General features: G+C 51.9%; 1 protein-coding gene and 1 long non-coding RNA gene across 4 annotated transcripts in view; one reads left to right on the top strand and one right to left on the bottom strand.

Moving 5' to 3' along the window:
- The window catches only part of Prodh (proline dehydrogenase 1), a 32,493-nt gene extending 31,957 nt beyond the window's left edge, over nucleotides 1-536 (bottom strand). For 2 of the 3 annotated variants that reach the window (XM_004843302.4, XM_087198530.1), the window contains exon 1: nucleotides 147-498. In XM_004843302.4, coding sequence (XP_004843359.1) covers nucleotides 147-473 — 327 coding nt within the window. In that variant the 5' untranslated portion in view covers nucleotides 474-498. Of the gene's footprint in view, nucleotides 1-146 lie in introns of all 3 variants that reach the window. The other variant, XM_004843301.4, reaches the window with a different exon arrangement.
- An 86-nt stretch (nucleotides 537-622) lies between these two features.
- Nucleotides 623-3,353, top strand: LOC110348806 (uncharacterized). Its single transcript, XR_002394378.2, has 3 exons — nucleotides 623-783; nucleotides 2,393-2,522; nucleotides 3,188-3,353. It is a non-coding gene; the product is annotated as an uncharacterized LOC110348806 (long non-coding RNA).
- Nucleotides 3,354-24,394: the final 21,041 nt, after the last annotated feature.

Below are 24,394 nucleotides of genomic sequence, written 5' to 3'. Positions count from 1 at the left end.
GAAAAGGAATGCAGGAAACGCCTCCCTTCCTGACTTGTCTCACTCTGTAAGACGCACCCTGCTTCACAATTCCAAACTCCACAATGTGGTTCCGCGCAGCCCTGGCCCACCTGCCCGCCCACGCAGCCACCTGCCCACCCACGCACCTGCTCGTGGTGCGCTAGCAGCGTGGGCGAGGCGCACAAGCGCAGCACCAGCAGGCTGCGCGCCAGCTCCCAGCTATGCCGGCTGCGATAGGCCTCCTGTGGGTTGCCAAAATCCACGGCGGGCACCGGCGGCCGCACTGTCTCGCCCGCCCCGCATCCCGGCTGGGCCCCCGGGCCTGCGGTGGGCCGCTCGCGGGCCACTGGCGCAGTGGACAACGGCGCGAAGCCGGGCGTGCGGGGACTCAACGAGGAAAGGAAGCGTCTGAGAGCCATGGCTAGGGATCGCACGTGCCAGGGGTGCTTAAATAGTAGTACCGGCCCGCACATTTCAGAGGCTCCGCCCCCTGAGGAGACTCTTCCACTCCCGCCCGGCGCTCCGAGCCACGCCCTTTCTGTGAGGCCCCGCCTCGCACTCCCAAGAGCTTTGCGCCTGGAGGTAGGCTCCGCCCACCGAGCGAGCGCCTCCGGTCGAGCTCGACACTCAACGCGGCGTCAGGCTCACGTGGGAGTCCTTGTTTCTACGTCTGTCCACCAGGAACGCCACCCGCCCCGCTGGAGACCCCGCGTCCTAAGGAGCGGGGCCGGAGACCCTGTGTGTCGTTTGCTCGAGAGTTTCTGAGGTCCCCCAGCGGGATGGGTAGGTCCCGAGCCCGCCGGTTAGCTCTATAACACACCGTCGCCCTTCTGCAGACCTGGGCCCCCTGATGGTTGAACCGCGTGAATACACAGCTGAGGCCCCTGGAAGGTGGTCTAGCTTGTCCTCTGGTTTACAAAGAGGTGTTCTGGAAGCCGTCCTCTCCGCCTTCTCCCCATTGCCACCCACCCACCACCACGCCTGCGTGGGAAAGAGTCTTGCTCGGTGCTGCCTCTTTTCTGTCATCTAACCCGACCACCGTCCCAGGAGGAAGCAGGGATGTCCAGGCTCCCCCAAGAGTCCTCCACCCTCCACCTTGCCACCTTGTCTCTGCTGACCTAGCCATGGAACAATGAGCCCCTGCTTTGCCACTTCGCTCAGGCCTCCATCTACCCCAAAGGCCTTCCCACACTCTGCCCCCTCTGCCTCTCCTTCCCACATTTTGGACAGCCAGAGGCTCCAACATCAGATATCACTGCCTACAGGGACTTGCCATTAGGACATCCTTCCTTATCACCCGACCCTTTGTCCCTCTCCCTAAAGATCCTGCTTCCCCACAGAGCCTGGGTCTAATTGTGGGTGGCATCCTTCCTCCCTGTGTCCAGAGTAGGGGACTAGCAGTATCTTAGGACTGTTAACATTTGTTGCCAAATAATTCTTTGTGGTGAGGACTGTCCTGAGCGTTCCAGGATGTTTATCTTCCTCCCTGGCCTCTACCTATCAGATGTCAAAAGCTCGAGAACACACACACACACACACACACACACACACACAGTTATGACAAAAATGTCTCCAGACATTGCCAGATGCCCCTAGAGACACCATCACTGCCACTGCCTCTCTTCCTTCTTCTGGAATTAAAGAAAAAGGGCAGAAACAAAAGCAGCAGATAAGTCCAGACTCAGAGGTAGGAGCTCAGAGGTTCCTCCAACAGCTCAGAAACTCGGCCTCCAAGGAGCAGGCCAGCCAGGGCATCTGGCCATGGCCGCCACAGTCTTCCCCACTTTCCTTTCACAATGATCATCCCTTCTTCTGGTAGCCTCTGCCTATCTCCCCCCATTCCTCTCTTGTCCCTCCTCTGAGCCCCACACTGCTCTTGGGCATCCTCCCCCTTTGTCCTCATTCCTCTTCCTCCTCAGGCTCAGCTTGACAGGCACCCCCCATAGGCCCTTCTCGACACCCAGGGTGGCCTGGGCACCCGCTTGGCCGCAGTTCTCTCTTTTGCACTTATTGCTGTGGCTGACTGCTGTATCCCAGCCACATTTGCTGACACCTTGATGTGTCCTTACTGAAGGAAGGAAGGAAAGAGAGAGGAAGAAGAATGATATTGGAAGTTTGATCCCAGGGTCTAGGCCAATGATGGTGACCCTTTTAGAGCATTTAATGATACAAACAGTCCGTTGTGGCATGCACGCCATAGGTTTGCCACCACTGGTCTAGGCTAACGACTATGGTTTCAAGGTTCATCCTCCAGGAGTCACCCTGGATCACACTTGATCGTTGTCTAGCACCCTAAAGGCCAAGGGGCCTGGCCTAGGTAAGACCCTCTGCAGGCAGGTCGTGGGCAGGGCCTATTGGCTTCCTGATGGCTTTGCTTCTGCTTTCTATACAGACACACCCTTTTATGCCATATCCTCTCTTCTGGCAGCCATGCCAAGTCAGCTTGGGCTGCATTCTCCAAAAGCATCTCTTCCTCATTACCAGGATTGGACTCCAGCTTCCTAAGCCTCAGTTCTACCCAGGTATCTTGTGCCAGGAGAAGGAGCACCATGTGGGCGTGCCAGTTGATATTGGGGCCATGCTTGAGGAAGTGGGAAGAGCCAACCTTGACCTTGGCCCTGACCTCCCCAGAAAGAGCTGCGTTGTGGTCAGCTCATTTTCTACATGATCCGGGTCCACCCCAGAAACCCCACTCGAATGTACTGTATTAGAGACAGGGGGAAAGGGGATCAATTGGCCTCTCCAGCTATATCACCACCCACTGCAGTATAAAGGAGGAAGCTGACAACTATCCATATTACACACACTTTTGACAAAGAGATTGAGTGTGTGGAATGATGCCAGGTTGGCACAGCCTCACATAGCCTCCCCCCTGCACGTGCAGGACAGCACCAGCTAAGAGCTTAGACTTTTCCATCCCTGTTCTGGGTCCAGACACACCAGAACATCTAAACTAAAGTGCTTGGAACAATCCAGATAAGGCCAAAGCAAAGCTCACAGACAAGGTGGTCACTGTCACACAGTGAACATTGGTGACACCCAGACTAGCTCCAGCACCCCAGCCACCTGGGATGATCCCCAAAGTATTCTCAATCCTGCCTCATGCCAGGTGGGAGAGTCCTACTGCATGTCTTGCCTCCTGTATTACAGCAAAACTTTCACTCTGCAACTTGTGGTTCAAAAACAGTGTTCAAGAGGGAGACCAAGGAAGACGGCAGAGCAGGAAGCCCAGGAACCTGTCCCTCCTCTGGACAACAGTTGAACTAAAACAAACAGTCTTCAACCAACCAAGAATCAAATACAGCATTTAGGAAAAAAATGTACTGAACATGAACACACTTTTTTTCTTGTCATCATTCCCTAAACAATACAGAATAACAATTTACATAGCTTGGACATTGTATTAGTTATGATAAGTAATCTAAAGGTGATATAGAGTCTATGGCAGGATCTGCATTAGTTATATGCAAATACTCTGCCATTTTATACAAGGGATTTAAGCATCATAGATTTTTTTGGGGGGGGTCCTGGGGATCGAGCTCAGATCCTTGCACTTGCATAGCAGGTGGCAAAACCACTGAGCTAAATCCCCGGCCCATCATCATAGATTTTTGTACCCTGCAGGTATCAAAGGACAGCTGTATTTTGGAACTCTGGAATCTAATAGACCACTTATAGCATCCAGGTTGCAGCTTGATGAAGTTCTACAATTTTAGTTAATATTGGTCAATAGCTACCTTTATGGGAATAGTTATCATCCCTTGTCCCCCTACCCAGCAGAAGCAGCTATGGGGATGGTGGCTGTTATTCCAAGTTGATAGCAACATTAATCAAATAGCCAAAATACATAAACAACTCAGATGTCCATCAATGAACAAATGAGTAAACAAAATATGGTCCATCTATACAATCAAATATTATTCAGCTTTGAAAAGGGAATGGGTGAAACCTGAACATGTCATGGCATGGATGAACCTTAAAAATATTATGCTAAATGAAAAGGCCACCTGGTGTATGATTCCATATACAGAATGTGAAGTGTTCAGAATAAAGAAATCCACAGAGAAATCTCATAGATACAAATTCATAGAGCACATTGTTGCCTGGAAATGAGGGTCTTGGAGGAATGAAAGTGATGGCTAATGAGTGTGGAGTTTTTTCAGGTAGGAAAATATTCTGGGACTAGATAGCAACGATGTTTGCCCAGTCTTGTAAATACAGTCATCCCCTCAGCATCCTGGAAAATGCTTTATGAATACCAAAATTGGCAGATGCTCAGATTCCCTATATGCATGGAATTTGCATATAGCCTGTCTTAGTTACTTTTCTCGTTGCTGAGATAAAATACCAGACACTCAAAGTTAAAGGAAGAAAGGTTTATTTGGCTTACAGTTTGTAGAGATTTCAGTCCATAGTTGACTGGCTCCAAGGTAGGGTGGCATGGCAGAGGGGCATTGCAGAGGAGAAACAGCTCATGGTGGGCAGAAGTCAGCAAAAGCAAGCAACCAGTGACATGCCATGACCACAGCTCTTTTTTCCATATATATATATATATATTTTTTTTTTAAATTCTTTTATTGGTACATTTTAGGTATACAATACATTTACATTTCTCATTGGGAATTGTACCTTTACATGATGCATCTTGGTTCTTATTTTTTTCCCTATTCCCAGCCCTCCCTTCACCCCCTCCACCCTTCCCTATTTACAAAGACTTTGTTTCCATTTTTTCCATTTCTCATAATTTTTCCTTTCCCTCTTTCCTTTCCCCTGCCCCTCCCTCTCCTCCTACCCCTTTGGACCTTTTCTTCCTATTTTGCATTATCAATTATTCATTCTAACCATTGGTACATTTTAGGTATACAATATAATGACATTAATCGTTGGAAATTTGCATCTTTACATAATCTCTCTTGGTTCTTATTTTTCCCCCTTCCCCGTCCTCCCTTCAATCCTTCCATCCCTCCCTATTTACAAAGACTTTGTTTCCATTTTCTCATATTAATTCCATTCCCTTCTTTCCTTTCCCCTACCCCTCCCACTTCCCCTTTCCCTTTGCCCCCTTTCTTCCTATTTCACATTATCTATTATACCTTTTAGTCCTTATTTACACTTTCATTTTCTTACACTAGAGAAACTATTTGGTATTTATACATGTGTGTCCTATTTATTTCACTTAAGAGTATTGCCTCAATGTGCATCCATTTAGCTATAAATGTCTCTAATTTCTCATTTTTTATGGCTGAGTAGTACTCCATTTTATTTTTTTAAAAAACCACACTTTCTTTATCCAGTCTCCAGTTGACTCTTATATCTTCAGTTAGTTGAATGCACTGATTCAGATCTGTGGATAAGGAGGGATGGATGTACAATAAAAACCATTCAATAGTGCCCTTGAAAATGGGTGAATTATATGGCATATCATTTGTATCTCAACAAAGCTGTTTTATTTACTTTTTTAAAAAACAAAGGTTCAAAGTTGGAATATTTACATCCAGAAAGTCCATAGCCAGGTGAGGCCAGCTGAACACAGCAATAAATGAAACACCTGAGCTTCAAAGGCACTCCATAAACACTAAGAAGCTGGATCTGCCAGGAACCCTTGGTGGGTGGGCCCCTGCAATGCCAGCTAATGACCCATTTTGGAAGAAAGATAGCCCCCAGTGTCAGAAGATCCTGGTGGGAGTCAGGAGTTGGGTCCTCCTGAATGGGGACTAGGTGGAGGTGAGCCCTGGGGGTGGAGGGAGAGGCTACTTTCCTCTGGTTCCCAAGGCAGAGGCAGATTGAAGAACCAGACTTGGGCACACAGCAAGAGCCTTACTGCTGACACCCCCATCCTCACCCAGGTTGAGCCAGTCACCAGAACAACCAGGGCTCCCAAGGAGGAAGCAGCCAGGGGACAGAACTTAGATGGCAAAGGGACCACCATGCTACCACCCAGCCAACTCAGGACCCTTACAGATCCCTTGGTGGGCAGATAAAATGGTTGATTGTGACATGAGCTCTGTCAAACTTTGCCATGTGCCTCTTGCCTATATTTCCTGAAATAGTTGTCTGTCTTCCTGAGTCATGGCTCCCTGCTCTGCACATTCTGATTTGTGGCATTTCACTGCTTGCTCTGTTCCCACTTCTACTGATATATGTGCTCTGTCTGCATACAGAGGAATGCATTCACATTTGTTTAATTTGGGGCTTGTCTTCCTATTATCTGCCTGCACCAAACTGAGGCCCGTATTTGCTTTCCTTGCACGTCGTAAATCCCCTCATCAGCACGTTATCCCGTTACCCACTCCATGCCAGTGATCATACATCCTACTCGAGTTCTATTTAGCTATGTCATTTTATTCTTTTATTTCAGAGCTAATAAAATATGATTGCATTTCTTTAGGTTAAGATTGTCTGCTGGATCACAGAGCATGCCACTATGTTTACGTGGATGCCATCATGCTTTGCCACTTCATATAATTACTTTCAATATTCATACGAGAGAAAGTATCTAAATTTCCCCTCTAGATTCTTTCCTTGTAAAATCAAGGTGTATTCTGACTGCTGATAATGTTTACAACTTTCCCAGGCAAGAGATACAACTACTGTTTTGTTTTATGTAGAGGAAACTGAGGATCAGAGAGGAGACACAACTTGATCTAGTGCTCAGAGCAAGATGTAAAGCCAAGGTCACTGTCCTCAGATTTTTACCTTTTCCAAGTGTCAGGTATGTGCTAGACTCACAAAACCCACTCCCCTCTCAAGGTGGCCAGCTTCTTCCTGTGGCCTGTAGGTTGGGGAGGCAGGAATGTAGGAGTCCCGTACAGCCACAGCCAAAAGGAACCGAGGCCCTAGGCTATAGGAGACACAGACTCGAGGCCAGAGAAACATGTGCATCTTTGTGGTTGATGAAGGAGATTCTGTGTGTGGAGAGGAAGAAAGCTTGGGGTACAAGAGGTCTTTATTGGGTACAGCAGGTTTGCAAGGGGGGAAGATGATGATAACATGATGATATTGACCTCAGTGCTGATCCCAGTTCTTATGTCCTGGCCACAGCTCCACAAAAGAGCACATGAACTGCAGAGGGAAGTCACTGGTTCAGATTGTGTTTGGGACTTCTTCCACGGGGAAAAGAGAAGACTAATACCTACGCCCTGCGGTTGTTGCCAAGATGTGGCATTCACTGAACTTGTTCCACCCAGCATCTGACTTTCACTCAGCACCCAATACACCAGAGCTGTGATCTCACTGCCTAAATGGGGGACTGGAAAGACTGTAGAAAAGCCTCAGGACACCCGGTCTCATGGCAGGCTGAGCGGGAACCCTGGGGAAATCTGGCTGCTGCCTTGGAGAAGTTGAGGCAGGGCTTGAAAAGAACAGGTTACAGACAGGGCCTACCCTATTTTGAAGGGGATGTCTTTGCTGGCATCAATCCTGGTGGTCATGATGTGGCTGTGCCCTCTAGAGCCTTCCTGCAGGGTGGCTGGTGACCCTGTTGGCAGTGGAGGTGAGGTAAGAGGTGGTAGGTTCCCAGGGACCTATAGGTCCTGGGAAGAATGTCAGAGGCACAGGCCTTCCAGTTTGGTCTCCCTGCAGCCTCTCCCGGGGGCACACACGCTCACACACACACACTTTGTGGGGCCTGGCCTGTTCAGACCTAGGTGGGATTCCTGAGGATATGCCACACAGGCTCCTCTGGGTTCCACCAGAAACCAGGATGCTCCGTGACGCTGAACCAGCAGCCAGGATGCACTGTCCCCCCACCTGACCATATCTTCTCTGCTTTAGCCCATTCGAGTGCTTGTGGGTGTCTGGGTAAGCCAGGGGGTACCCTGGATTCCTCCCCCAGGAGCAGGGCCTGGCCACTCCATGAGGCCCACTTGGCCTCTCCCTAAGGTTTTGGGGAAGGGGGGGTACTGGCTATGGCTGCTGGGCGGTGGTCAACAGGGGTTTCCCAGGAGGGTGGCCAGGACAGAGGCTTGTTACTTCATATACTTCTGTCTACTTTGAGCTTTTTATCTCAAAAAGCATTTGTGACTTTTGTGATACCAAAAGGATTGTTTTACATGTTTAAATAGTAGCCCCATATTAAAAAAACAAAAAACAAAAAGCCTGAGTGATGCCTTTTGACTGTGGCCTCTAGCCAGCCTGAGTCAGGGTAATAAAAACAAGCCTTTCCCAGCCCTGGGCAAAGGTGGAAATGGTCCTGTCCCTGCCGGGTGTCTTACCAGATGAGAGCTGCCCAGCTCCTCAGCCATAGTAGTCCCTTCCCCTAGGTGGGAAGTTCATGATGTGCAGTTGTGAGCTTGCCTACCGACCCCAGGTCCTGGTCTGGCCTGGACTTTTGTGCCCAGCCAGCCACCTTGAGCTGGCTGTGCCTCCCAGGCACCCACTCAGGAGCTGGGGGTTTCCCAGAGTGGGAACAGCTGAGATGAGATCAAAGAGGTCCTGGCTGGGGGAAGGATAGCCAGGACTCCAGAAAACACAAGGAGACAGTCCATAGTTCACAGAGAGACTTTGACCCAACCAAGAAGTCATGGTCAGGATCCCTGTCTATCAGCTGGACACATCCTCAAGTCTGCCCCTTTCCAGCTAGGAGAGTGTCCTGGGAGCATCTGGTAGCCCCTGTTACTTTTTCATGGATGTTTCATGTTCTTTCTTTTCTCTCTAGCAGCCTGGGGAGAGGCCCGGCCCTCAGTGGGCCCCATCATCCTCAGCTCCTAAATAGGAGATGCGAAACCAGAGCCTCTCCTGGGGTCTGGGTGTGGGGAGAAGTTAGGAGCTCCCTCAAGGTGTGTCAGGACATCAAGAACCAGGGCAGTCACAGAGATGAGAGCCCTTGCTTGGAGTGTTGGGACAGATGGAGGCTGCACATATCACAACTGAAAGGTCCTCTCTCCTGCAGCCGCACAGTCTCTCCTGCAGAGGCCATCCACTGAGGATGGTATGGGAGGCATTTCAACCAAGGTCTCAGCTAGTGGTCAACTGGCAGCATATTCAGAGCCTGTCCTGCCTGCTTTCCTGGGATGGCATACTGGGTCCAGGGTGATATGGCTGAGCTGGGACCTCTCCCTGAGCCTTCAAGTCCTGATCTTCCAGGCAGTGGCCAGAGCCAAGGGTCCTGGTAAGAAAGGCTCAGGAGGGCCTGGGATTTAGCTCAGTGGTTTCGCTACCTGCTTCGTAAGCGCAAAGGCTGGAGTTTGATCCCTGGTACCAAAAAAAAAAAAGGCTCAGGAATTACTTAAAAGTCTACCACAGGCTCCGAGCACTATGAGGTGTCCCAAGATGCTAAGATGGGCAGCTACCTAGGTGCTAGCAACATGGGCACACATGGGCCTAGCTACCTGAACACACAGGTGAGGGATGGGGGTGGAGGATTGGGGGTAGGGGGTGAGGGTGGGGGAGGGTCATGGGAACCAAGGCAAGCAGACGCAGGATGAGCCTTCATCTTTACAGTAATGTTTTTGCATCGATTGCTCTTTTTATAGAGAGCCTCTGTCATTTCTTACAAAAGCAATAACACCACGAAATAACCCTATAGTTTATTTTGTAATGTGTCACCATCAGAACTGGGCAGAGACGTGTCCTGCCTCCCCCACAAGAGGAGGAGCTGGTGCCCTTAGAGCCCTTAGAGCTGGGTTGTCTGGGATTTGTTTGGCTGGTGCTGGCTGGTGCTGGCCAGAAGTGTCTCTAGGGCCATCCGAGGCCTCTATTCCCTCCCTGGGGGTAGCTCTGAGTGTGGTTGGGAGCCTGAGGTGGGGAACTGCTCCTGGCATGTGCGCCCCAGGATCGGCCTTGCCCTGAACCCCCAGTGTGCTTGCAATTAGTCCTTCTGCCCAGCATTGATTTCCTATCCTTGCTGTGGCCAGGCTTTATTGTTGGTACTTGCTGTCCCACCAGGTGCTGGGCAATGCTGACCTTAGCCTCCCTAGCCCTGTGAGTTGCACATGACAGATGTCCTCTTGAGCATCCCACTGCCCCTGCTGGGGAGGCAGCTACAGCTCAGACTCCCAGGTGCTGACAGCAATTGTCTGCAGGTGTGCTGGGCCTCTGCAGCCCCTAAAAGGAAACCTGACTTGCAGGGTTGGGCTGAGAAATGGCTTTGGGCTGCGGCAGACCCTGTTGTCCCTGACAGCAATGCATATGGGGTTTTCCCTGCCTCTGATTGGTGTTTAAACCCACATGTATGTGAATGGGGTGGGGAGCTGGGGGACCTTACCTGAGAAACCTCCCACAGAAGGGACAGGCCAGTGCATACCTACCACAAGAGCAGAGAACCAAGAGGAAGCCCCCAGGAGGAAGTAAAGGCAGGAGAGCTGGGATCCCTGCCCACTCAGATGCTTCCAGCTGGAGGAAGGAGAAGCAAAAGAACATGACACTGGGGGTCCCTGTGCCCTCTCTGGGGATCTGAGGCTGGGCTGTGGTGTGAAGGATGCCCAGCCCAGGCAAGCACCTGAGTTTGGGAGCAATGGTTGGCCTGGAGGTACTGAGGTGAATGACAGAATGGAGTCCCCTGTTTCTACCTGCAGAGCCGTAAGGAAGTCAGCCCAGAGGGGGCCTCGGGAGCCAGGCTCACCCAGAGGCTATGGGGTGTCTGCGGTGAGGTGGCATGTATAAGGGCACAGTTCCAGAATGGAGCCCTGAGTATCCAAGTTTCCCAGCACCATTTCTTGAAGAGTCTGTCCTTTCCCAATGTGTTCTTGGCAACTTTGTTGGAAATTGGTTGGCTGCAAATGTATGGGTTTATTTCTAGGCTCTCAATTCTGTTTGGCCCGTGCATCTGTTTTTATGCCAGCACTGTGCTGGTTTGGCTACTATAACTTTATAGTATATTTTGAAATCAGACAGTGTGATGCTTCCAGCTTTTATCTTCTTGCTCAAAATTGCTTTGGCTATTTTGGATCTTCTGTTTTTTCCATAGGAATTTTAGATCCAGCAATCTCACCATTGGGTCTGTATCCAAAAGAAATGAAATCAGTGTGTCAAAAAGACATCTGCATTTCCATATTTATTGCAGCATTATTCACAATAACCAAGATGAAGAATCAACCTATGTGTTCATCAATGGATAAATGGTTAAAGAAAATGTGGTATATACAATGGAATACCATTTAGCTACAAAAAAGAGTGAAATTCTCTCGTTTGTAATTACTTGGGTGAACCTGGGGGATGTTATATTAAGGAGAGTAGGCTAGGTACAGAAAGACAAATGTTACATGATCTCACTCACACATGGAAGCTAAAAAGTTGATCTCATAGGAGAAGAGAGCAGAATAGTGGTTATCACAGGAAGGGCTAGAGGGAGAGGAGACAGCGAGAGATTGGTCAACAGGTACTAGTTACAGTTAGGAAGAATACATTCTGGTCTGTTGCACAGTAGGGTGACTATATGGTTAACAATATTGTAGTGGGTATTTCAAAATAGCTAGAAGACAGGATTTCAAATGCTTTCAGTGGACTGGGGGTGTGGTTCAGTGGCACTGCCCCTGCCTGGCAAGCACTAGGTCCTGAGTTCGATCCCTGATACAAAAAAAAAAAAAATCAAATGCTTTCACTGATTAGAAACAATAAATATTTGAGGTGATACACATGTTACTTCTCTTATTTGATCATTACACAATATGTACATATATCAAAAATCACATTGATCCCATAAATATCTATAATTATTATGTGTCAATTGAAAATAAAATACAACTTGAAAACTAAGTACATAAAGCAAAGTTCTGTCACTATCCCTTGGGCCCTGTGCAGCCACCACCCTCCAGCCCTAACCCTCCCCGTAAGCCTCCCAGAGGCCTTTGCATGCTCTGAACACCGTCTGGTGCTTTGAAAAAACTTGTTTCCTTCCTGGTCATAAAGCTAACATATGCTCCAGTGGATGTGCAGTGAATATGGGGAAGGTGATGCAGACAACCACCTACTGTGAAATCGCAGCACCCAGGGCAGAAGGCAGGGAGGATGCCTGAGGTGGTTTTTCTCCAGTCCCTTTTCTTTGACACGATGCATATGTACATAGGCATGTTGTGTATTCACACAGAGATGCGTGCACACCCATATGTGCACAAGCTCATGTACAAGTGGGACACTGGTCCTGCCCCTGGTGTATGTGTGAGGCTTATGTAAACCCACCACCCTGCATGGAAGTGATGTGCACCCACTTTCACACATGTATAACCACCTGAGACCACTTGGTCACTGCATACTGCTCTACTCTACCCTGTATTTCATTAAAAATTCTCCCTGATGTATTTGCTCTGGACCTTCCCTCCTCATCGTGGGCCATGTCTTCCCTCTTTTGTGGAAATTCTCACCTGCCCTGTTTCCATATTCCTAGTGCTCCTTCTTCACATCCACCTGTGTCCTCACAGGGGACTAAACATTCAAGAATAGGCCCTGTAGTGGCCTGGAACAGACCCAGTGGTAGGAAAGGTTCTCTGGACACTCAACAGTCCACACTGGGCACACAGCTCTCAATGGTCTGAGAGGGTGTGACCAAACCAGAAGATTTTTCCAATTGTCCCTACCAGCAGCAAGGGAGACACCCCGGGAGCTCTTTCCCAAAAAACAGGGCAGGCTCTGGGTGACATTCTGGAAGGAAAGGAGCCAGGAGGGAGTTTCTCATCCAACTGTCTGTTTGGTCAGCAGTGCTCTCCCCACTGAGCCCTTCATGGAGTCCTGCCCAGGCTCGGCTCTGGCACCAGGGGTAGCATCTGTAGAAGGTGTAGAAATGCCTCTAGGAGCCAGCTTAGGTGTGCAGGGTCTTTCTGTCAACAGCAAGGCCACCCACAGTCTAGCCCCAGCTCAAGGCTGTGCTGGACTATCATTCCCAGTCCTGGCCTCCCCAAGGCCTCAGTTTCCCTGAGCTGGGCCTCAGTCTCTTAAATCGCTGCCTATCCCAATCCCTACCTCTACATATCCCCCTCTTTGGGTCTGACCTCCCTGAGTCCCTGCTACCCCCATCCCAGCCCATCTGGAGCACCCCCCTTTCTAGGGGCCCTAGAGGCCACATGTGGGCTGAGCCTGGCCATGTCCCTGGTGTCGATCTCACTTTAAGTGCACTCCTGTGTCCTATGGATGGGTGGCTTGATTTTAACTGTATGTATTCAATGCTATTAAGATGGATGGGAGCATTTTTAATGTCCACATCTCTGTGGCACACAGAGAAAGTGCACCATAAAGGAACTGCCCCTGGGTCTGAATAGCAAGTCCTAAAGTGGGAGGGAATGGGCAGAGGTCCTTGTTCAGGGTGCAGTTGGAGGCAGAAGGCAGGAAGCAGTTGGTGAACCTGTACTTGGATGACCTCAGACCCCCCAAGAGCCTGAATGGGGAGCTGCAGTGTGGGCCTTGGGTGGGGTGTCCTGTCCACTGGGCCATGGCCATGCAGAGGATCCTCTTGTTGCTGTCTCTCTCCTGGTAAGGAGCATTCTGTGCCACTAACCTTGACCTTGGGTAGGAGCTCAGCCTCTCTGGGCCCCTCTTGTCTTTAGTACTGGAACCCCAGGCTGCCCACCAGAGAGCCCACCAGGCCTTCCGGCCTACGAAAGGCTAGGCACAAGGGTCAGCATAGCCTCTGGCCCCTGCAAAAAACCCTCAGATGGGATTTACACCCTTCGGGCTCCTGCCTGGGCTGGCAGGTGGGCCAGGACAGGTGGGTAGTGCTGGTCTCTGCAGAGGGCCAGTCCTGCAGTGACCGAGATAGACAGCAGAGGGCAGTAGAGGGCCATGGAGTTGCAGAGCTGCAGGCCAGCACTTAAGCCAACTGCAGCCCACCGGCACCCCTGCAACTCTGCCTCCAACCCCTGGAACCCTTGTCCCACCTCTAAGACACCCCAGACCCTGGCCAGGCCACTGTAGGAGGAGGCCAGGTCTCACCCTTCCCGCTACTGACCTCAGCCCAGCTGCTGGCCTGGGGGCCACCCCTGTTCAGGACCTTCTCCTGCTGCCCATGCTGAACATGTGGCCCTCTGCATAACCTTTACTGTCCTTCTAATGGGTTACCCTCCTGAATGTTGTCCTTACCAGCTCAGAACCTGGTGTTCTACACCCTTGGGCCCAGGAGGGTCTAGTGAGACTTTAGCACTCTGTGTCCCTCAGCACCAGCTTCAGTGAGCCACATGGAGACCCCTCACCTGGCAGGTGGGCTGGAGAGGCAGTAACATCTGTGGACACACATGGTGTGGCTCCTCCAGGGTGGTGGCCAGTGGCAGTCAGTGGCCATGCAGAACCAGGTCCCCATAAAGGTGGGCATGGGTGGGATCCATGTGAACCTGCCTTGAGCTCAGCACCTTGAGGGTTGCAGGGCATTGTGGCCTCAACTGGTGATTGGTCCATGGTGTCATCCAGTGGTGGAGAGCTCTCAGCTTCAAGGCTGCTAGTTCCAATTCCTTCCCATCAGCCCGGGTGCAGCCCTCTTAGCTCCTCAGCCCCACAGGTGGCATCTAGAATTTTTCACTGAGAGCACACCAAGCCATTGGCCTTCTCCCTCGAGTGATCACATCCTATGTCTGTCTGCAAGTAGAATTCACAAGTGTGACTAGTGAGGCTCACAGTCCTTGCTGCAACCCAGCCACACGGTCACACACTCCTGTGCCCAGTTCCTGCCACCAGACATGCACACTGGACCCTCTGGAACCCTAGTGCACCTGCCTCTAGGGGTACCCGCTTCACCAAGGAACAGCCCTGCTCCTCCCACACCTGTTTCCCACACCTGTTTCTCCCACCTTCAGCAGTGGACCTGTCAGCAGACTTTTCCCTGCTGATTAGAAACAAGCAGAGCTTAGGCCAGCCAGGTTGCTGTGGGCTGCTCTAGGCTGGTGATAGTCTAGCTTGGTGCATCGAGGATGGAGCCCAAGGTGGCTGATGGACAGCTGGGGTGAGAGGTCTAGATGGGGGTGCTGCCCAGAAGATGAAGTGGGCCCACAGGACAGCATGGCCAAGGGAACCCTGAAGAGCAGAGTTGAGCCTTGATCAAGCCACACCTGAAATCCACTCTACTGGGACTCTTTCCACAAATCCCCTTTACCATCTCACTCCATTTGTGGTAAGGGTTCTGTCTCTTAGAGCCAGAGGCTGTCTGTGTATCATGTCTGTTGCCCCCACATCATTCCATCCCAGCTCAAATGTTCTTCCTATTTCTTGGATCAGTGAGCAAGCAGCTACTTCTGCAACTTTGCCCTTCTGCCACTGCCCAGAATGTGCTCCAAGACCCCACTGTGGCTGGCTGCACTCCCCCAACCTCAGCCAGATTCTTTACTGAGCACTCGTTGGTCATTCATTACTCATCCCTCTCATCTGCCTGGAGTTTAGGGGGGATGACTCACTTTTCAGGGGCGGATGCAGTGAGCTGGATCAGGGGACAGAGAAGCTGGTCTGCCTGGCCACAGCCTTTGCCTCCGTATGCATACCCCACCTCAGGGTCCCTGTGAGAGGAGACCGAGCTGCCCCAGGAGGGCCAGGCTCTCCCTAGAGGAAGGGCTGGGAGGGTGCTGCTCCCCTGAGCTGGAGCCCCCAGACTCTGAACCCAGAGGTTCCCAGGTGACCCACCCCTACCCATGCTGATTGGTCAGCTCAGAGCCAGGGCTGATTTCCCGCTCAGGACTTGCCTGTGCTGGGCCCAAGTGGGGGTGGCACAGATGTGCCTCCTTCTTTCTGGGGTGTGGGGCATGTGACAATTCTGGGGCATCATGTCAGGGACTGGGGTTGGAAGGTTCTGCCTGTTTTAATAGGAAACACTTGTTTTTCCTTTTTCTCTGCCCAATTAGAAGGGAGGGAGACTTGGTGGGAGTGTGGCCACTGCCCCAAGCCTGCAGCCCAGAATGCAGATATTCTCTCCACTGAGATGGGGCAGTTCTAGGCCACAGTGAGCTCAAGTTTAAGGACCACTGTGATTTTCTGCACAAGAAAAGAGCCTCCTGAAGGCAGAGGAGGTGGGTCAGGGGCTAGATTTCACTTCCAGGGTCCTGAGCATCTGCTGGGCCACACCTCAGCACCTGTCTTCCCCACTCTGCTGCCAGAAAAATGCCACCTCCCCAGGCAGATGGCAGCACATGGGACTCCCATTTAGGCCTGGGGTTTGGTGGGCCGCCAAGTCCTCAAGTCCTGGTGTGGCGGATGCACCCCAGAGCTCACTCTGCATTAAAAGCCTGTCTCCTAATTATCTTTAGCCGCCTTGCCTTGGGAATAATTGGCTCCCTGCAGCTCCACAAGGCCTTGTGGCTCCAGAGGAAGTGGGTAGGGATGGGGCTGGGCAGGTGGGCACGTGGGTGCACAAGGAGCCCCAGACGTGCCTGGTGGCTTCAAGGTCTTTGCGCCAGCCCACTGGGGCAGACAGGCAGAAGAACACTCCCCATGAGGTGTTCCCTGAAGGTTATTGTGCCCCAGAGTGGGTAACTCTCAGCTTTGACCTTCAGGTCTGGCCTCTGGGGAAGCAGGAGCTAGAGGCTTGTAAAGACCACCTCCTGCCTAAGCCCAAAGCACAGGAAGCCATCAGGCTCCAGTCACGTCCCCTGCTTCATGGGGCCCACACTTCTATCCTCAGGTGTTTGTTGGTCAGCCTCCAGGAGCCCAAACCAAACACTGACAGCTCCCTGTCCCAGACAGAGCACGCCAGGGAGGCTCCACTGGGAGTGACACTGCATCCAGGCCAGGCAGGATCCTGGGGGACAGTGGCCTTGGCTGGGTCTCAGTGACTGTGAGAAGCTAGAATACCTACAAGCTTGGGAACGGGCACACACTCCAGAGCTGGCCTCTCTCCTCAGGGCTCAGAGACGACCCACACCCAAGCACCCACACTAAGTGCCTCTCATTGAGTAGAGAGCAGCCCAGCTCCAAAAGCAGCCTGCACCTCCCCGAGGCCCCCCAGGTGCCTTTGTGACTGCAGACCTCGTTGTCCTTGGGTGGCACTGTCTGATTCTGGCACCTTCCCCAGGAGCGGCCCCTATATGCAGGGCCAGGGCCAGGTAGGCATCTCAGGCAGGCTCTGCAGGGATGATGTGAACAGGTTTCGCCTTGCTTCTTCCAGAAGCAGTATTTTCAAGGACAGGGGCATTTTGTAATGAAAGAGAGAGATGATTAAAAGAAGCGCTTTCCTAGCCCTTCTGAAAACTTAGCTAGAGCTTCTGGCATGTGCCACAGCTCACAGAACAAAGGCCTTGTACCCTGGCCCTGCCTCCCCCTGGCTGGCTGATGTGCCCTCCACCCCCGAGCCTGTCCAGTTTCTGGGTTTTTGGACCTCCTGATCTCTACTGTGCTGGGAAAGTGGCCCCCAACATACCCTCTAGTTTGCCTTCCCTGTACCCTTCCCACCAGGCAGCTGTGTACTCTGGCCAGCAGCTTCAGCCCTTGGGAATGTTCTAGAGTGAAGAAGTTACAGGTAGGGTGGGAGGAAACATGGAGCACCACTGGGCCCTGCCATGCCCTGCAACCTTTAGCAGCTGCTCAGGCAGAGGAGGCCTTCTAGTGTGTTCCTGTAGATTCAGCACCTCAGGCCCCGTGACTGTGTCATGGGATAGTCTGTTCACTCAGATGGGATATGGCAGGTACTGGGTGGATTAAAGGGTGTCCTTGGTCATATCTGCGGGTGAGCAGGGTTTTGTCTTGGTGATGTGCCCCTGACGCCTCCACTGTCAGGCCAACCTGGCCTGAGTTCTCCCAGCTGTTGGACCCTAGACTTCATTGAGCTGCGGTGGGATAAAACAAGATGATGACACCCTTACGCAAGAGGAAACCTCAAGCTGTGGCAGAAAGAGGATCAAGGGCTCACAAAGCCTTTCAATGTTAGTGTCAGAGACCCCAGGAGGAATTGAGGGCTTACCAGGGCTGGAGTCTAAAGTGATGAGCAGTGGCCACAGCCGGTATGTGACATGCGTTGTTACTGGTAGCATACCTCTTGGACTGGCAGGGCCTGTCTTTGGAATAGAAGGGACAGGGCTGTACCAGAGCAGTGCCATGGAGGGGAATAGGGTCTGAGCTTCTGTCCTACCCGGCCTTGGCCAGCTCCTCCTGCTGTGGGTGTGCCCACTCATGTATCCTGCCTGTTTGACAGCCACTTCCTTCCCTTTCTCCTCAGTCCTACCTGGCCCCCTGAGCCCTCCCTCAGACCTCAAAAGGTGAGCATGTCAAAGACCAATCTGACCCCAGCGGACTATCATGATTACAGAGGCAGCAGACTCAGACTCAGGACACAGTGGATATGAGAGTGGATATGAGGGCCATTGTCTGTAACAGCTGCCCTCCATGCACAGGGTGAGGGGCAGAAGCTCACACTTGGCCTGTGGCTCTCAGGCTGCTGGCTCTAGGGCTTCCCTAAAAGCTTGAAGCTTCCCAGACCCCGGTCCCAGAGCTGGGATAAGAGGACTCAGCATTTCTCACAGTCCCTCTTTGATTTGGCCTTCACTAAAATCTGAGGATCTTGGGAATGGGTGTCCTTCAACATCCCGGTCTCCCTCCTTTGGCTCAATGCCAGACAATGTGTGGAATGTGCAGGTGGACAGTGTAGGTGTCAGTTTGGAATCTCCAGTGTGGTTTTCTCAATTTCACAAGGTACTGATGACATTGTTAAGGGAAGGAGTTGGGTGTGCTGCTGGCTGGAGGGTGAGGGGCTGTGGCCAGGTGTGCCGGAGGATCTCCCCCCTGCCCTCCTCTTTCTCTCTCTCTCCCCCTCTCTGCCCCTCTCTCTTCTCTCTCTCTTTCTCCCTCTCTCTCCTCTCTCTCTCTCTCTCTCTCTCTCTCTCTCTCTCTCTCTCTCTCTCTCTCTCATCAGGGTTAAATAGATATTTTGAAGAAAATGAAATAAAGTTTCTACCTCCAGTGGCATTTTCTGCACTGCTCCCCAAGTCTTGGGTTAGGATTCTTCCCTGTGTCACTCCTGTGCTATTATCTGTGTTTGAAGGCTCAGGGAATAGAGTGTGAACCTGAGGGGAAGAACCTGGGGAAGGGGGTGCTGGATGTGGCCTCACCTGCAGCAGGTGAACCCATAATACCCACTGCCCCCAATGTCCAAGATGGGGATCCTGTGGCCAGTATGACATGGGGAAGCAAGGAAGCCTGTGATGGATGAGGTCTAATCCCTTGAGCTCCCCTCTTGCCTGCCCATTTTCAGATACTCTTAGCTCAGTCTGCCTCAGGGCCTTTGCACAGGTGGCTTTTTCTGCCTATGACTGGCTTTTATGTGAGGCTCTTCTTTAGGACCTACTGAAGCAGCCCCTTCCTGAGTTCTACTTCTACAGCAGGTAGTTCAGTTCTCATTGCCTCACTGCTGGTCCAGCAGGCTCCCATCATGGCACCTGGCTGGTACAGGCATCATAGACCTAGGGTGTGCTGGATGGTGGGGGCTCCCTTCCTCCTGGGAGCTCTCTGGGTGACTACTCAGGCTGAGTGCATGCTGGGAACTTCACCTGGGGTGAATCTCACCTGCATAGTCCCCACCAGCGTTGCCCTGTCTGTTTTCTGTGTTCCTGGCCAGGCTAGCTGGGTCAGTGGTGTGCCTGGGAGGGGGCAGCTCAGGGACCTGGGCTACAGAGCAGGGGATACAACCTCAAGACCATAGTCTGACCATGGGCGTGGGTGTGACCCAGCTTCCCAATGCTCCCTCCCCATAAATAAAAGATTTCCTTCTTCCAGCCAGGCGCAGCTGCTGCCTGCTTGCTGGCCCGGCCCTTTGTGCCCACGTGTTGCCATGGAGACGGGCCATTCAAAGGCCGGGCACTTCAAGGCTTCCATCCTCTCCTGCGGGCCAGGGCAGGGATAGCCGGAATGGTTGCCTGAGCTTTGGCAAGTGCCCCCTCCTCTCTTCGTCCAGCTAAATGCTGGGCCCCTCCAGTGCTAGTGTCATGCTTCCACTAATTCTCACTCTGATGTGAGTGGCTAACTCTGGGCTACACCTTGGGAACAAGTTAGGTTTTATAGGGCCCTTGTTCTATATTGAATATAAGAGAAACTGAGGCACAGTTGGCCCTTGGGTCACTCAGTAGCCCTGCAAGGTCCAGAATGCAGAGGATGCTGAGGAGCAGTCCAGCCGCCTTTGGAGCCGTTCTGCCTTCTCTGTGTCCCACTGGTTATCCCCGCAGTAAGGGTCCGGGGTGGGCAATGCTGTCCTTTCTCCAGGCTCCCAGCACAGGACAGCCTGGGGCTGGCAGCCGGATTTGGGGTGAACCTCACCTGCATAGGCTCTTGACCCAGTGACAAAGCCGTCTGCTCCCCAGTGCACGGGCCTTGCAGGTCAGAGCTGGCTCTGAGTCCTCCATCAAGAACCCAGCAGGGTCTTTGAGACTCTTCTGCTTCCAGTGTGCCACTCACACTTTTAATCTCCCCAAATCCACCCTTTAATCATCCCTCAGACTCACGCCACCGCAGAAGTCTACCACAGAGTTTTCTGACGCAGCCGATCCTCTCCCAGCCTTTCCTGCATGGCAGAAGGGGAGGCAGGGATTTGGAATGTGTCACCTGCTCACAGGTGGCCTTGGGGCAGGGTTGAGGCCATCTCAGGCCTCAGTTTCCTCTCCTGCATAATAAAAGTGATCTGCTCTTTTGACCAATGTCCACAGCTGTCTGGGAGCTGAGTTCTGTGCTGGGCCCAGGAATAGGGCACCTGACATCTGCTCCCTTGCTCCAACACTGCTGAGAGTGGCTGCCTGGTTCCAAGCCTGACATACCACTGGGATGGGCCTACAAGACTCCCTGGGAGTTCAGAGGTTAGAGGGAAAGGAGTCAGGGACAGGTAGCACAGCAGGCTGCATCCCAACTGTCACCAAAGTCATGTACTCAGTCCTGCCTTGCCCTGGACCCCTGTCCCACTTCAGTAACGAGTCTCACTGACTGCACAGGTGGTGGCCCTGGTCCTGGCCCCAGGCTCCAAGGAAACATAGTTGAACCCACTGGCCAGGACCCAGCAGGAGCTGCACAGAGCACAGCCTTGATAGTTCACATTAGCCTTCCAGTGGTCTTTTTCAGTGGAAGTCTCTGTCACCAGATAGTGCTGTAAGACCTCACGAGAAGCTCTAAAGCTCAGGAGGTTTCCATGAAAGTGTGGGCTTTTGACAGGCCAGCCTCTGGACCCCCTGGCGGGAGAAATGAGACTTCTGCTCTCCAGCTTCAGTGGAGTCCTTGGCTCCTTTTTGGAACCCAACCAGCTGGATGGCTTCTCATGGCAGGTGTCTCTAGAAGTCCTGTCCTGGCCCCAGGATGTGTCCAGAAGACAAGGGTCTGGGACTGCTCCCCAAGGCCAGCATACAGGAGGTATTAATAGAGCTGGGCCCTCCCCATGTTCCCACCCTCTGTTTTCCTAGAGCTGAGCTCCCAGGCATCCCAGAGCCCCTCTAGGCACTGGACCCCAGGGAGGAAGCCCCTGCAAAGATGGAGCTTCACATAATCCTTCTGGGCTGACACAGTTGGCTGAGCACCACTGCTAGTCTAGCCACCTCCCCGCTCCTGAGAAGGAATGACACTCCTCCTGTCAAGTGGACAGGCCAGGAAGGGCTCAGTCATGGAGAGGGGCTCAAATCTGGCCTGTCCAGCATTCAGGCCTTGGCATCTCTGGCTACATTCTGCTTCCTGCAGAAAGAAAAATGGCATGAAGCCAGAGGGGCCAGGAGACTATACCATAGCCACCCAGGAGAGAGACACCTGGCTCTGGGGCTGCCCACCCTGAACTCATTGCCCTGGGAACCCTGGGAGCACAGATGAGGCCACTCTCATGCATCTGTATCTGCTCAGGAGGTGACCCATGGTGTTTGGGCTTCCCTCAGTGCACAGGGAAAGGGAGCCAGGCCAGGTCCTCAGCACAGGGATGCCCTGGTAGGGTGAGAGCTGGCCTAACTTGGAAGCTACCACACCCCCAACAGCAGCACAGACATGGATGAAACCCATCAGGCCTCCTGCTGGTATGAAGAACACTTCAGTGTTCCAGGCTGCAGCAGGGGTCCCTGAGAGGAAGGGCCCTGATGAAGGAAGTGAGCATAAACTACCCGAGCCAGGCCAGGGCTACACTAGGTGAGGGGCTGGGGTAGGCTCCACTGTTTGGTTTTGCACATCCCAGATTTTTGTAACAAATCCATATTTTTTTTTTTAAACAGTAGGGGTTTATTCTTCACACTTTACAAGAAGTACACAGGGTGCTCGCTTCGGCAGCACATATACAAGAAGTACACAGGTTGGGTGCTGCTGGATCCTTGCAATGTCTCTCTGCTGAGAAGAAAGTACAGAGAGCTTCCATGTATCATACACCCAGTTGCTTCTATTATTAGCATTTTGCATTGGTATGTTATCATTGATGAGCCAATATTGATACATTATCCCCAGCTAAAGCATATTTATTCATGTTTCCTTTGTTCTTTCCCAGTATATATATTTTTTTCTGTTCCAGGATCTAACTTTTGGTCACTGAAACACCCCAAGAACCAGGGGACCTAGATGTGTGTTTAGCTGGGTCTCCTGTAGATCCCTGTCTTGGTCCCTCAGGCATTCTGGGGGCTTCCCCTAGGGTCAGGCCTGGTGAGGTAGGTAAAAGTTGGCTGTCATCCTTACTATTCACCATAGACACCCTGCCAGTTCTCCTCTGTGCCATGGAGTCCAAGCTGTTATCAAGAGCACACCACCCTCAGCACCAGGGGGGCAGGCTACAGGGCCTTTTCCCACTTGTGATCTGGTCAGATGCTCATGGGGCTGGACCTCTCCCCAGAAACCTGAGGTCTCTGCCATGGGGTCTCCTTGTCCTCAGCCAGGTAGGCTGGGACTTGAGGATACAGCCTGCTCCCCAGGGGCTTACAGGATGTGGAGTGGCTTCTGGAAGCAAACTCCCCAGTTCCCACCTCCCCTTCTCACCTGCCTCACCCATCCTCCTACTTGCAGCTCAGCCTCAACTGAAAAGGTGACTTTTTCTCCAGAAAGCTCAGCAGGCACTAGATGGGACAGCTGGTGAGCTGTGGGCGAAGGAGACCTGGTCTCCTCTGGTAAGAGTGACCCCTGCCTCACCACAATCCCCAGATTCAGGCCCCAGTACTGCCCAGGCCTTTCTAACATCCCTTCTTGCACCTGGTCAGGCTGTGGAGAAGGCTGGTCCCTGCATAAGTAGAAGCCGGACTTGGCCAGCAAGGATTGGCACTCAGGAGTGGGAGACAGCCCCTCCTCCAGGCAACCACTGTCCTGGATCACCTTTCTCTGCTCCCACCAGTTGGCTTCCCTGCACCTTCTAGACAGATAGACATTCGCAGGCCTGCAAACCTAGTTCTGAGCAGCCCCCAGTGCACTCTGGAGCTCCCTGCAAGTTCACTCTTCTCCTCACATGCCTCCTTTGCCCTCCCCATTCCTGATGATTTTCCCTCCTAGGAGAATAGAGATCTCACCCATCAGGGAAACTGAGGCTGGAAAGGCAAAAGATTGCCCAGGCCATGTCTGTGGGAAGCCTGGGGTTTGCCAGCCATTCATGACATATGGGGACAACTAGGATGTGACAAAGAGAGCCAGGAGTAGTTGACTGGAACCTCAAGGAGAGGCAATGGAGCTCACTGCCGGAACTGGGGCTTGGGCTCAAGGGCCAAGTGGGGCCTCTGGGCAGTCCTTGTTGAACTTGGCACTGCTCCTGAGAAGCAGGACAATGGGCTAATTAATTAAAGCCTCTGCTAACTTGGTGCTAATGAAGACAAAGAGGATGAGCAGGCAGCTCTGAGTGCTCAGCGTGAACCTCTGGGCAAGTGAGACAGCCAGGAGAGCCCCTGCCACTGCAGTGCCACTGGCAGCAGCAAGAGGAGCTGAGCAGTCAGTTGTTTTATTTCTAAATGATACTTTATGTCTTGTTTTGAATGGATACTCTCTCCTGACATCCCAACCCCAGCTCCCCGATACCCACAGATGCCCCTTTCTTACATCCTCCAGAGGCATCAGTGGGTGTTCTCTTGTAACCTGCCCAGGTACTCGCAGTCACCCCGCCTCACCCCTTCCGGTTCCTCCACCTGCCCCCACCTTGCCCCAGAGGGAGCCCCGCCGGGTCAAGCGCTACCCAACGAGTGTGTGGACCCTGGGAGGAGGGCCTATATCACGTTATAGCTTACATTTGCACCTTTTTTAAATTTTGAGTGAGGTTCAGCATATTTGGATGGATTCATTTCATGTCTTTACCCATTTTTCTCTTGGATTATTGTTCTTTTTCTTACTGATTTCTCCATATAACCTAAAATGGCCCTTTGTGAAATGAATTGCCAATATTTTCATACTTTATAAGTTTATCTTTTTATTTTGTTCCCCCCCATATGTCTACTTTTTATTTTTATGAGGTTGAATACATCCATCTTTCATTTTATGGATTCTAGGTTTTGTATAATTCTTAGAATGATTCAAGATTATGGATTTTTTTACTCTATGCTTTCTTCTAGTAGTGTTATGGTTTCATTTTTACTTCTTAAATCTTTGGTCT

Source organism: Heterocephalus glaber, unplaced genomic scaffold (genome assembly GCF_053883595.1).
Source record: "Heterocephalus glaber isolate CG9 unplaced genomic scaffold, H.glaber_assembly_v1.0 deba00001687, whole genome shotgun sequence".
Taxonomy (NCBI): domain Eukaryota; kingdom Metazoa; phylum Chordata; class Mammalia; order Rodentia; family Bathyergidae; genus Heterocephalus; species Heterocephalus glaber.
The sequence above is the reverse complement of the archived record's forward strand: the minus strand, read 5'-3'. Positions and strand labels throughout refer to the sequence as shown.